The sequence below is a fragment of the Cetorhinus maximus genome, chromosome 8, assembly GCF_964194155.1.
Source record: "Cetorhinus maximus chromosome 8, sCetMax3.hap1.1, whole genome shotgun sequence".
NCBI lineage: Eukaryota > Metazoa > Chordata > Chondrichthyes > Lamniformes > Cetorhinidae > Cetorhinus > Cetorhinus maximus.
The window spans coordinates 110,563,918-110,576,691 of NC_135886.1; the positions used below are offsets into that span (position 1 = coordinate 110,563,918).

General features: G+C 43.4%; 1 protein-coding gene across 2 annotated transcripts in view; it reads right to left on the reverse strand.

The window, feature by feature from the left end:
• LOC144683323 (uncharacterized) overlaps positions 1–12,774 on the reverse strand; it is a 68,167-nt gene that overhangs the window by 12,273 nt on the left and 43,120 nt on the right. The window contains exon 5 of one of the 2 annotated variants that reach the window (XM_078546260.1): positions 7,040–7,311. The exons of the other annotated variant lie outside the window; for it this stretch is intronic. Within the exon in view, the coding sequence (XP_078402386.1) occupies positions 7,192–7,311 (120 nt within the window). The 3' untranslated portion in view covers positions 7,040–7,191. Of the gene's footprint in view, positions 1–7,039; positions 7,312–12,774 lie in introns of those variants that run through there. 2 annotated transcript variants of the gene reach the window in all.

Genomic DNA, 12,774 nt, shown 5'->3' on the forward strand with positions numbered 1-12,774 from the left:
CAATTCCAGATTTTTGTTAGTGGAAAATGGTAATGCATGATGTCCTCTACAGGACATCTGGGACCTGTGTGAACAGGACAATCTACTGTGTATTTTATTAACCAATCAGAATGATGGGTTGAAGATTAAACAATATAGGGCCGGATTTCACAGAGTTGGGTCGACTCCAAAGGCCTTTAAAGGCAGGGATGACCCAGATGTGGAAGACCTGCCGCAATTTCTAGTAGATCCCATTTCTGCCAACAGGGAGAGCGGGGGGTGGGGCTGAATCACATAGGCGGGACAACCGAACTCAGCAGGGCCATTTGAAATTAGTGCTGAGTTCAAACGCAACCCATTTTTGCTGTTCTTAGAGCCTTAACAAGCACAGTGTGGGGGGCACAAATTTATGGAGGAGACATAAATGATCTTGAAGGGTGGATAAGACCTGTTTAAATGTCACAATCAGAAGTTATTTAAATCTCCAGCTCTTTAAACATGAAAAAGCCAGGTGGCAGCTGTTTAGAAGAGTAAAAAAAGCACCTGCTGTGGAGTGCATTAATTGATAGGCCATCTGATGTAGCTTAGAAAAAGAATATTTCCATCTGTTCCTGAAGTTATAATAGGTTTCATTTTTGACATTTCCCAAGGGCTGTTATAGCAGCTGAGCCCATTATGAATGCTGTGTTTGAAAGTTCCAAAACCACTTATCTCAGCAGAAAGGCTGAGTTCACATTTTGATTGGCAGGATTTTGACCCAGCGACAGTGAAGGAACAGATATTTGGTTTCAAGTATGGTGTGTGGCTTGGAGGGAAACTTGCAGGCGGTAGTGTTCCCATGTGTTTGCTACCCTTGCTTTCTAGGTTGTAGAGCTTGTGGGTTTGGAAGGTGTCATCGAAGAAACCTTAGCAATTCGTTGCAGAACATCTTGTAGATGGTACGTATTGCTGCCACTATGCATCGGTGGTAGAGGAAGTGAATGTTTAAAGTGGTGGATGGGATGCCAATCAAATAGAGTGCTTAGTCCTGTATAGTGTCAAACTTCTGAGTGTTGTTGAAGCTGCATTCATCCAGGCAAGTGGAGAGTATTTCATTACACTCATAACTTGTGCCTTATAAATAGTGGACAGGCTTTAGGGAGTCAGGAGGTGAGTTACTCGCCACAGAATCCCCAACCTCTGACTTGCTCATGTAGCCACAGTATGGCTGGTCCAGTTAATTTTCTAATCAAAGGTAACCTCCAGGATCTTGATGGGAAGGATTCAACAACAGTAATACTGTTGAATGTCAACGGGAGATAGCTAGATTCTCACTTGCTGGAGGTAGCCATTGTCTGTCGCTAATTCACTTGTCACATATCACACCCAAGCTTGAATGCTGTCCAGGTCTTGCTGCATATGGACACGGACTGCTTCAGCATCTGAGGAGCTGCGAATGGTACAGAACACTCCAATCATCAGTGAACATCCCCATTTCTGACATTCTGATGGGGGGAAGTCTTGTGATATTACAAGAGAATATGCTAATGAGTAAGTAGCCAGGATGTAAACCATGTGGCCAGCAGACATTGTTCAGAGGAGCTTTTAGTTTCGCTAGCAGCATGTGGTGTGAAGAGGTTGCAGCGGTACTTTCCCATTAACAAGTTGATGAATCTTTATAGTAAATCTGTCTGCTGAGTAATCCTATACTACATCTTCAAATAAACCGAACCAACATTTAGTTTGCCAGTCCTGTGTGAGTTTGGTAATTTGTATTAAGCAAACATAGAAATACAACAAGAAGCTCATTGATAAAGCAGCTGAAGATGGCTGGGCCTAGAACACAACCCTGAGGAACACCTGCAGTGATGTCCTGTGGCAGAGATGATTGGCCTCCAATGACCACAAGCATCTTCTTTTATACTAGGTATGATTCCAAGCTTTCCCCCAGTTTCCACTGTCTTCAATTTTGCTAGGACTCCTTGATGACACACTCGGTCAAATCCTGCCTTCATGTCAAGAGCAGTGACTCTTAAATCACCTCTGGAGTTTAGCTCTTTTGTCCAAGTTTGGACCAAGGCTGTAAGTCAAGTGGCGCTTCCAGAACCAAACTGAGCATCAGTGAGCAGTTTGCTGCTGAACAAGTGTCATTTGATAACATTGTCGACAACACCTTGACATAGGGGTATCAATTGAAATTTGTCATTCAAACAATGAGATATTGGAAAACATTTCTTAACACAGTTAGAGCACGGAAATCTATTCCGGATGGAGTATTTGAGGCAGTGACCATTGAAAGTTTGGGAAACGTTGGATAAATGTTTGAAGCAGAGGAAAGGCTATGACTAGAGAGAAGGAGAGTTGGTTCAGCCTTGGATTGATCTAGCAAATTGTTGGCAGTGATATGATGGATTGAATGACCTCCTTCTGTGCTGTATACATCTATGCATTGATCTATGGTCTTGTGTAAGGCTGTGAACCGTGAAAATCACAGTGAATAATTGAAATGCAGATAATGAAAGTTCCATTGTAATATTCTCCCTGTAATTTTTGAATATTTTTTAGTACATAATCTATTTTTCCAACATTTGTGATTCAAACTGAACATTGAGTTGTTCCTCTAAACATATATAAAACTCATTCATTGCTTGAATGTCATTTTACTAGCATTATATCACTACCAAGCCCCATTACACTTCAACTCATAAAATTAAGTATTACTTATTTCTGAGACCGAATGTCATTCCTACCTATAAGTAATATTTTATCTAGGCTGACACGTACCAAGCTTCAAATAATCAAAACTATATTAAAAAAATTTCATCTTCTTGTCTGCGTCTATTTAACTGAGCTAGGCAGCAGTTGGGCATATATCAGCCCCCTGGGGGCTAGAAAGGGGGAAAACGAAATTAAGATTCCTAATCCTGATTGCTATCTAGTGACTCCAGAGTTGATCCAGAGTGATTGTCCTGTATGCCTGATCACATAGGCAAGAGGCATATTGGTATTTGTTTCTCATTTCATTAAAATTGGCAACCTACCAGCATGTATGCATAAAAACAAAAAGCTAAAAGCTACTGCGGATGCTGGAAATCCAAAACAAAAACAGAATTACCTGGAAAAACTCAGCAGGTCTGGCAGCATCGGCGGAGAAGAAATCAGTTAACGTTTCGAGCCTTCATGGCCCTTCGGCAGAACTGAAGCATAGTTAGAAGAAGGGAGAAATATAAATTGGTTTAAGGTGGGGTGGGGGGGGGGTGGGGAGAGAGAGACATTGAGGGTGTGGTGTGGTGATTGTGGAGATGAGCAGATAATCAAAAGATGTCACATCTGTGACATCTTTTGATTATCTGCTCATCTCCACAATCACCACACCACACCCTCAATGTCTCTCTCTCCCCCCGCACCCCCCCACCCCCCCCACCTTGAACCAATTTATATTTCTCCCTTCTTCTAACTATGCTTCAGTTCTGCCGAAGGGCCATGAAGACTCGAAACGTTAACTGATTTCTTCTCCGCCGATGCTGCCAGACCTGCTGAGTTTTTCCAGGTAATTCTGTTTTTGTTCAGCATGTATGCATGCTGTTCATGAGTAGCTTTCCTAATGGGAAGGAAATCGAACCTTCCTGATGCCATGAAAAGGCAGCCTGCACATCTCAAAGGGGAGATGCACTTTAGTTGCAAAGGTTAAGAGTGGTTAAAAAGCTTTAAAATGGTTGGCAGAGGTGCAGGAAACATCCCCAGGTTTTCTGACACCACTTTGGAGGTCTTGGTCATTAGGAATGGGTAGGTGCTCTTCCCAACAGGAAGCAAAAGGTTTGCCAAGCTGGTTCCCAATATCAGTGGCAAGAATTGGCCAAGTAGATCAATGCAAGAATCTTTGCACCCACGATCTGAATGCAATGTGGGAAGAAGTTTAATGATCTGAGTTGCTAAGATAAGATTCCACTCTCTTCTTAGCCCAGCACCACCTGTAGTCCCAACCTTCACAAGGCTCCCCTCAGCTGATTCCTCTCACTATCCTGCAATCACAGCAGCATATGTCACTAAATTGCCTTTTGCTGCTACTGGTAGAACAGCAGTAACCATGCAGCCCGTCAAGCCTGTTCTACCATTTTGCTTGCGGCTGATCTATAACTTAATTCCATTTATCTGCTTTGGTTTCATATCCCTTAATACCATTACTTAGAAATAATCTATCAAATTCAGTTTTAAAATTTCTACTCTGTAGACTTTGCATTGTGATGGAAAGAAATTGCAGCCTCCACCATCACTATCCATAGCTCCAGGTTGCAACATGCAAGCAGTAGTGTATGTTGCCACAGCAACTCGGACTCCTTGGGGGGGCCAGTTGGCTCAGTTGGCTGGATGGCCAGTGTAGATTCAACCCTTCGAGTCTGCTCTGCCATTCAGTACAATCATGCCTGAAGTTCTATCTCAAATCCACTTTCCTACACTATCCTCCTTTCCCTTAATTCCCCTTGCTATAAAATAATCTATCAACCTCTGTCTAGAATATATTAAGCACCTGAGCATCCAAAGTCCTTTGGGGGCAGAGAAGCATTTCAAAGAGACACAAACCTAGGAGTGAAAAAAATTCTCCTCACTTCAGTCTTAAATAGACAATCCTTTATTCTAAGACTGTGGCCCTTAATTGTAAACTCCCTAGGTAGGGGAAACATCCTCGCAGCATCCACCCTGTCAAGTCCTTTAAGAATTTTACATGTTTCAATGAGGTCACCTCTCATTCTTCTAAATTCCAGCGAATATAAACACCGTCTACTCCATCTCTTCTCATAGGGCAATTCCTGAAGAATCATTCCAGGAAATCTACATTGCAGTCCCTCTAAGGCTTGCATATTCCTCTTTAGCAAGAAGACCAAAAACTGTATACAGTACTCAAGGGTGTAGTCTATACGATTGAAGTAAAACTTCTTCACTCTTAGACTCCAACCTCTTTTTATAAAGGCTGGCATACTCGTTGATCCCTAATTGTTTGCTGTCCTGTATGCAAGCTTTCTGTGATTCATGTACAAGGACATCCATGTCCCTAAATATCAACATTTGCCAACTCTCAATATTTAAAAAATATTCTGCTTTTATATTATTCCTTCCAAAGTGGATAACGTCCCACATTATGAGCTGGATTTTATGCTCCCCAGCCAGCAGGTTTGAAGATGTGGGAGCTTCTAAAATCCATCGCTTGGCCTATCTGCTGTCTACCTGCCACCCCCCACCACCCCTTCCCCCCCACCAACCTATCTCAAATTTTACAGGGGGGCAGTGGAGGTGTCGAGTGGCCCAACGGTCCTTGGGCCTATTGAGGCCCCTATTGAGGCTACTTAAGGACCTTATCCCGCCTCCGCTGCTATTTTATCCCACTGTAGGTGGAGGTCCACGCCATGTGAGAAGCCCGACAACTTCAGCTGTGCAGGCTGGTGTCGGGCAAGTGGGGGAACCTCCTTTGTGGGTCTCCTGTGCCCAAAGGAGGCACCCCACCAAAGGTGGCTCTTCCCCCATTACCCTGCCACCCCAGGTCTCTCAAATCAAGCTCACCACCTCTCTCACCCGGGCCTGCCAGCCTGGTCCCAGCGATACCTTGCACTTGCCTTAAGTCTGGGCCCCTCTTCATCAGGAGTGCTTATAGTCCCAGCAGTGGCCACTACTCCCACCTGGCACTGCTGGGACTAGAGAACTGCCAGCATCCAAGTGGCCAGCAACTCTCGAAGGCGGGACTACCTCCCGACATTGGGGCAGAAGTCTCACCTTAAAGCAATTAACAATGCTCCCAGCGTTAAATTGCTCCAGGCCAGCTGTCGCTATGGTGGGTGGACTCCCACCTACTTTTTAGCTGGACAGCTGGGGGCCAAGACACACTGTAAAATCCAGTCCTATATTTCATCTGCCATGTTTTTGCCCAGCCTATTGACCTGTTACGTAATGGTATCAGCTGTAGCTCTTGCCTCTGAGTCCACAGGACGTGTGTTCAAGTCCCACTCCAGGATTTAAGCGCGAAAATCGCGCTCGAATGCTGCATTGTCTGGATTGCCATATTTTGAATGAGATGTTAAACCAAGGCCCTGCCTACCCTTTCAGGTGGGTGTAAAGATCCCATGGCACTATTCTGAATCCCCTTTGTCCTGGCCAATATTTATCCCCTGATCAACATCACAAAAAACAGATTATTTGTTAATTATCACATTGTTGCTTGTGGGAGCTTGTTGTGCACAAATTGGCTCCCAGATTTCCAACATTACAACAAAAACAAAAATTGCTGGAAAATCTCAGCAGGTCTGACAGCATCTGTGGAAAGAAGGACAGGGTTAACGTTTCGAGTCCGTATGACTCTTCTTCAGAACTAATTCCCCACCTTTTAGCCTATTTTAATCTTTTCTCCCACACCATCCCCTCCCCCCACCCCACCCCATCTGTCACTTGCTCATCTGCTTTCTACTCTTAATGTCACCATTAGTACCTCCTTTAGCTAGTATCACCACCATCAACACCACTTCGCCCTTTTGTTTATGACATCTTTTGCAATCTCTCCTTTGCTTCCACTTATCACTGGCCCTCTAAGCAGCTTCATTTGTCTCATTCTCCTTAAACAGTATATATTTCACCACATTTCTATTTCTCTTTAGTTCTGAAGAAGAGTCATCTGGATTCGAAATGTTAACTCTGTCCTTCTCTCCACAGATGCTGTCAGACCTGCTGAGTTTTTCCAGCATTTTTTGTTTCTGTTTCAGATTTCCAGCATCTGCAGTATTTTGCTTTTATCCAACATTACAACAGTGGCTACAGCTCAAATGCACTTGTTATGATCCACCTAGAGACCGATAACTTGGTAAAAAGAAAGGAATCCTCATGACGCCAATGGAAAAAAACTCACTGGACAAGATTTCACCTTTTAAAACTTATACGGTAACAAACCAACAAAAATCAACATAATTCATACAATTAACAGGTGAAGACTATTTCAAACAAAACAGTAAATTTCACTTTAAATAGTAGAGACAACAAAGATACACCTCACGTAGTTGCAAGCACTCACATTACTTCCTGCACAAATGGGGGACTGTGCAGTCTCACTGTCTTTCCAACCTGACCTCCTCTATGCAGGATTTCTCACTTTCCATCCAATTGTTTCAGCTCTTAAATCGCATTTACTAGCAGCCTTATTTCAACCAAAGTCCCAGGATGCCGACATGGCACATTCTCACACTCTCACTCAGGTCATGGCAAAAGATGTAAATGTGATGTGAGGAAAAATCTTTTCACCCAGACGGTGGTTGGAATCTGGAACAAACTCCCTGAAAAGGTGATCGAGGTATTCAAAAGGAATTGGATTGCTACCTGAAAAGAGAGAATGCGCAAGGTTACGGGGATAAGGCAGGGGAGTGGGATTTAGTGGAATGCTCTTTCAGAGAGCCAGTGCAGACTTGACGGGCCGAATGGACTCCTTCTGCACTGTAAAGAAAGATACCGTAAATGATAGTCTTGATGGCACAGAATCCCCAGAGATTCCCCTCTCACATCCCTTTTAATGGTCTGGTGGGCTCTGGCAACACTGAGACAACAGCAAGGGGGTCTTGTTGAATCCACAATTTATTGCCCTTCCTGTCTTTTGCTCTCTGTTCTTTTCAACTCTTATAAAACACTCAGTAACACAGTTTCTGTTCTATTCTAAGGGAACTTCTTCAACACTGTCATGAAGGTATTAATGTATATAATGTTATTGGAAATTATTTTAAATTGGACTTGTAGTTGTGTCTGTGGGTGTCAGCGTGTGTGTCTTAACTGGATTAAAGCCAGCTAGTCTGGGTGCTTTGATGTATAGTAGTTTTGAGATGTTAAACAGTAAGGTAAAAGGTACATTTGCTTTTTGTTGAATAAACCATTCAAAGACTGAGGGTGAAATCTTGCACCTAGCTAGGAGACACCAAAGCAATATGTTTATATTACTAATAAAATTGGAACTATGAAAGGGGTTTTATTGTTAGAAGAGGTGGAGTTCAAAGGGCCTCGTGATACAATGAGAATTTGCATTCAAAGGGAAGGCTAGGTATACACAGAAAAGTTTTGCGTGTGTAAGTCAGAGGCATGTAATATCTAAGCCGCCTGTAAGCCTACAATGGTGCAAAGGAATCAAATTGAAAAGAACCTCATTTTGTATTTGTAAGATAAAATATGCTTTGCCTTGTGTCTGTTTAAGTCTATGGGTTATTGTTGCGTTGGTGAAGATTTACCTGGGATTGATTAATTTGGGGATTTGTTTAATAGTTATTATGGTGGTAATTTGTAGACATGTGTATGTGTTTAATTTCTTGTTAAATTAATAAAAGTTTAATTTCATTTATATAAGAAACCTCTTGAGGCTTGGTGGTTTCAATTCTGAACTCAGAGCTGCATCTCAAACATACCAATTGAAAATATAGGTTATGACAGTTGTTTAAAGTTTCCCTCTGGGATTTTAAATAACTCAGCCTTTACCAACTGTTGTGTTATAACAAACACCAAGATCCTTTCCAAGACTGCCAAACAGAGAACTGTTCCATCCAGAGAGAGCATTGCTTGTTTCCTCTTTACATGAATCCTCTGTGTGGTCTGAGCTGCCAAACAGAAAACACAGGCTGACCTAATCCCACTGCAATTAGCTATTTATCCTTTGCTTCTTAGCTGCTCATTTCCATGGCAACCTCAGGTCACATGGGCATTTCCTGGAAACTAATGATGTCATAACCAGGAAACCAAATGACCATCTTTCAGAGTACTCCCCAGCCCCACTTTGGTCTTAAAGGGATATTACATGAAAGAAAATGCAGACTTTTCCAGCACTTGGGTGATCACACACTTCATTGTCTGTAAAGCCCTTTGTGACATCCTCAGATCATGAAAGGCTCTATATATATGTAAGTCTTTCTCTTTATATCCCTTTGCAGCCTCTTTGCATCCTTCTCACAGCTTACTTTCGCACCTAACTTTGGACCACCAGCAAACTTGGACACATCATACTCGGTCCGCTCATCAAAGTAATTGATATAGATTGTAAATAGCTGAGGCTCAAACACTGATCCTTGAGATGCCCTGTTAGTTACAGCCTTCCAACCTGAAAATGATGCACACTGCTGACATACAATAGCAGAGAGAAAGCTGTAGCTGAACATTGCAGATAAAGGCACAACGGTCCAACACTACAGTAGTCAACGTACTACAGTTATGTGGTTGTTGCATCTGTTATGCTCATGTCACAGACAGAAAGCCTGAACATTGGAAACTTACCAGTGACATGTTCAATAGATACTGCAAATTTAACCGTGCCATGTTGCATTGTAATTTTATATACTGAATAGAACTCTGTAATTGAGCAAAACACAGCTACTGATGTGACATTGTGATACATTTCAATTATGACTGTGTCTATGATAATGTAGACTTTATCAATGAATAGGATGTGTACAGGCACTTTATGTAATCCTCATTGCTTAGCCTAGTGATAATATAAATTATGTTATCATGCATATTGTTAGAGTAGTGAAGTGTTAGCTAATTCATCTTTGTATCTGCTATCTTTGATAATACTGGTAAAGTAGAAGCTAATTTCACTTATTTCACTGTTGTGGCTAGGAAGGCTTGGGCAACTCTTTCTACAATTTGGACTAGCTTCTGTAATATAGGCCAAAGGTGAGCTAATTTAGGGCATTTTGTAAGCCGAAGACATGCATGGCAGAATCCAGTCCAATTTTCCAATGGGTGTGTGTTAGTAAAAAGAAATAATGGTTAAATAGTCGTTTGGTAGTACAGAACTTGGGTGTTGCTGGGCATTGCACCCATCAGGACACTTGCAAGAATACCAATATAAGGGGGAAAACAGCAATTTATAATGTGTGTGAAGAGAGTGCTGATTGGTTGGCAAGTGGCATTGCCATGAGAATGCACCACTGATGGTGAATGACAGTTAACTGCCAAGCATTGTTTGAAATTTAAACCAGGCAGCTTGACCCTGATTGATGAAGGCATTGCCCTGAGGAATGAGTCACCGAATAGCTGTCACTTATTTTGTTTAGCTGAAACAGGCGCAATGTATGTACATGTTCTTTCTGTCTGCAAAGAACAGGGCCCTGTGTATTAATATATGTAGCTTCCAGTACACGCAAATGCACCACATCATGAGCCCAATTGACAATCTTCAATTATTTGTCAGTGTAATTCTTGGCACATTGAGGATTATTTAGCAAATGTTGTCCAATCACAGAATCACATCTAATGTTGGACACTGTGTTTTGAGTTTTGCAAGCACAGGCTGATTGGATATGGGCTGTACCCTGCCTGCTGTGAACAGTGGCTAGGACACACTGTTTCTTATGGTCATCCAGTGTTTGGGACATATGGCCTACATACCTAGCATTGCCCATTCCTAATTGTCACTAAAAAGGTGGTGGTGAACCACCTACTTGAACCACTGCAGTCCATGTGGTGTAGGTACATGCACAATGCTGTTAGGAAGGGAGTTGCTGGATTTTGACCCAGCGACAGTGAAGGAACAGTGATATAGTTCCAAGTCAGGATGGTGTGTGTTTTGCAGGGGAACTTGCAGTGGTAATGTTCCCATGCGTCTGCTGCCCTTATCTGTCTAGGTGGTAGAGGTAGTAGGTTTGGATGGTGTTATTGAAGGAACCTTGGTGAGTTGCTGCAGTGCATCTTGTAGGTACATACTGCTGCTACAGTGCATCAATGGTGGAGGGAATGAATGTCGAAGGTGGTGGATGGGGTGCAAATCAAGCAGGTTGCTTTGTCCAGGATGGTGTTGCGCTTCTTGAATGTTGTTGGAGTTGCACGTGGAGAATATTCCATCACATTCCTAACTTGTGCCTTGTAGAGGTCTACAGGGGTGGGGGAGTCAGGAAATGAATTACTTACTGCAGAATTCCCAGCCTCTGACCTGCTCTTGTAGCCAAAGTATTTATATGGCTGATCCAATTCAAGTTAGGGTCAATGGATACCCCCCTCCCCTCCAGGATGTAGATAATGAGGGATTCAGCGATGGTAATGTCAGTGGATGTCAAGGGGCGATGGTTGGATTCTCTCTTGTTGGAGATGGTCATTGCCTCGCACTTGAGTTGTGTGAATGTTACTTGCCACATATCAGCCCAAGCCTGAATATTGTCCAGGTCTTGCAGCATGTGGGAATAGACTGCTTCATTATCTGAAGAGTTGCAACTGGAACTGAAGACTTTGCAATTGTTAGCAAACATCCTCACTTCTGACCTTATGATGGAGGGAAATTCATTGATGAAGCAGCTGAAGATGGGTGGGCTTAGGACTCTACCCTGAGAAACTCCTGAAATGAGATACTGGGACTGAGATGATTGACCTCCAACAACCACCTTCCTTTGTGCTAGGTATGACTCCTACCAGTGGAGCATTTTCCTGCTTGTTCCCATTGACTCCAGTTTTGCTAGGGCTCCTTGATGCCATAATTGATCAAATGCTGCCTTGATGTCAGCTCTCACCTCACCTCTTGAGTTCAGATCTTTTGTCCATGTTTGGACCAAGGCTGTATTGAGGTCAGGGGCTGAGTGGACCTGGCAGAACCTAAACTGAGCTACAGTGAGCAGGTTATTGCTGATTAACTGCCACTATATAGCACCGTCGACAACATCTTCCATCACTTTGCTGATGATCGAGAATAGACTAATTGGCCAGGTTGGATTTATCTTGCTTTCCATGGGCAGGATATATCTGGGCAATTTTCCACATTGCTGGGTAGACGCCAGTGTTGTAGCTGTACTGGAACAGCTTGGCTAGGAGCGCAGCTGGTTCTGGAGCACAAGTCTTCAGTACTATTGCTGGAATGTTGTCAGGGACCATAGCCTTTGCAGTATCCAGTGCCTTCAGCCATTTCTTGATATCACGTGGAGTGAATCGAATTGGCTGAAGACTGGCATCTGTGATGCTGGGTGCCTCCAGAGGAGGCTGAGGTGGATCATCCACTCAGCACTTCTGTGTGAAGATGGCTGCAAATGCGTCAGCCTTGTCTTGGCATTGATGTGCTGGGCTCCCCTATCATTGAGAATGGGAATATTTGTGGATCTTCCTTCTCCAGTTAGTTGGCTAATGTCCACCATCACTCAGGACTGGATGTGGCAGGGCTGCAAAGCTTAGATCTGATCCGTTGGTTGTGGAATCGCTTAGCTCTCTCTATCTATGCTGCTTTCACTGTTTGTTATGCAAGTAGTCCTCTGTTGTAGCATCAGCAAGTTGACAGCTCATTTTTAGATAAGCCTGCTGCTTTTCTTGGCATTCCGTCCCACACTCTTCATTGAACCGGGGTTGATATCCCAGCTTGTTGGCAATGATAGAGTGGGGATATGCCAGGCCATGAGATTACAGATTGTGGTTGTATTCAATTCTGCTGCTGCTGATGGCCCACGTGCCTCATGGATGCCAAGTTTTGAGTTGCTAGATCTGTTTGAATTCTATCCTATTTAGCATGGTGGTAGTGCCACACAACACGATGGAGGGTATCCTTAATGTGAAGATGGGACTTCATCTCCACAAGGACTTTGCAGTGGTCACTCCTACCAATACTGTCATCTGCGACAGGCAGATTGGTGAGGACAGGGTCAATTAGGCTTCTCCCCCTTGTTGGTTCCCTCACCACGTGCCACAGACCCAGTCTAGCTGCTATGTCCCTAAGAACCTGGCCAGCTCAGTCAGTAATGGTGCTACCGAGCCACTTTTGGTGATGGACATTGAAGTCCCCCACCCAGAGTACGTTCTGGGCCCTTGCCACCCTCAGTGCTTCCTCCAAGTGGT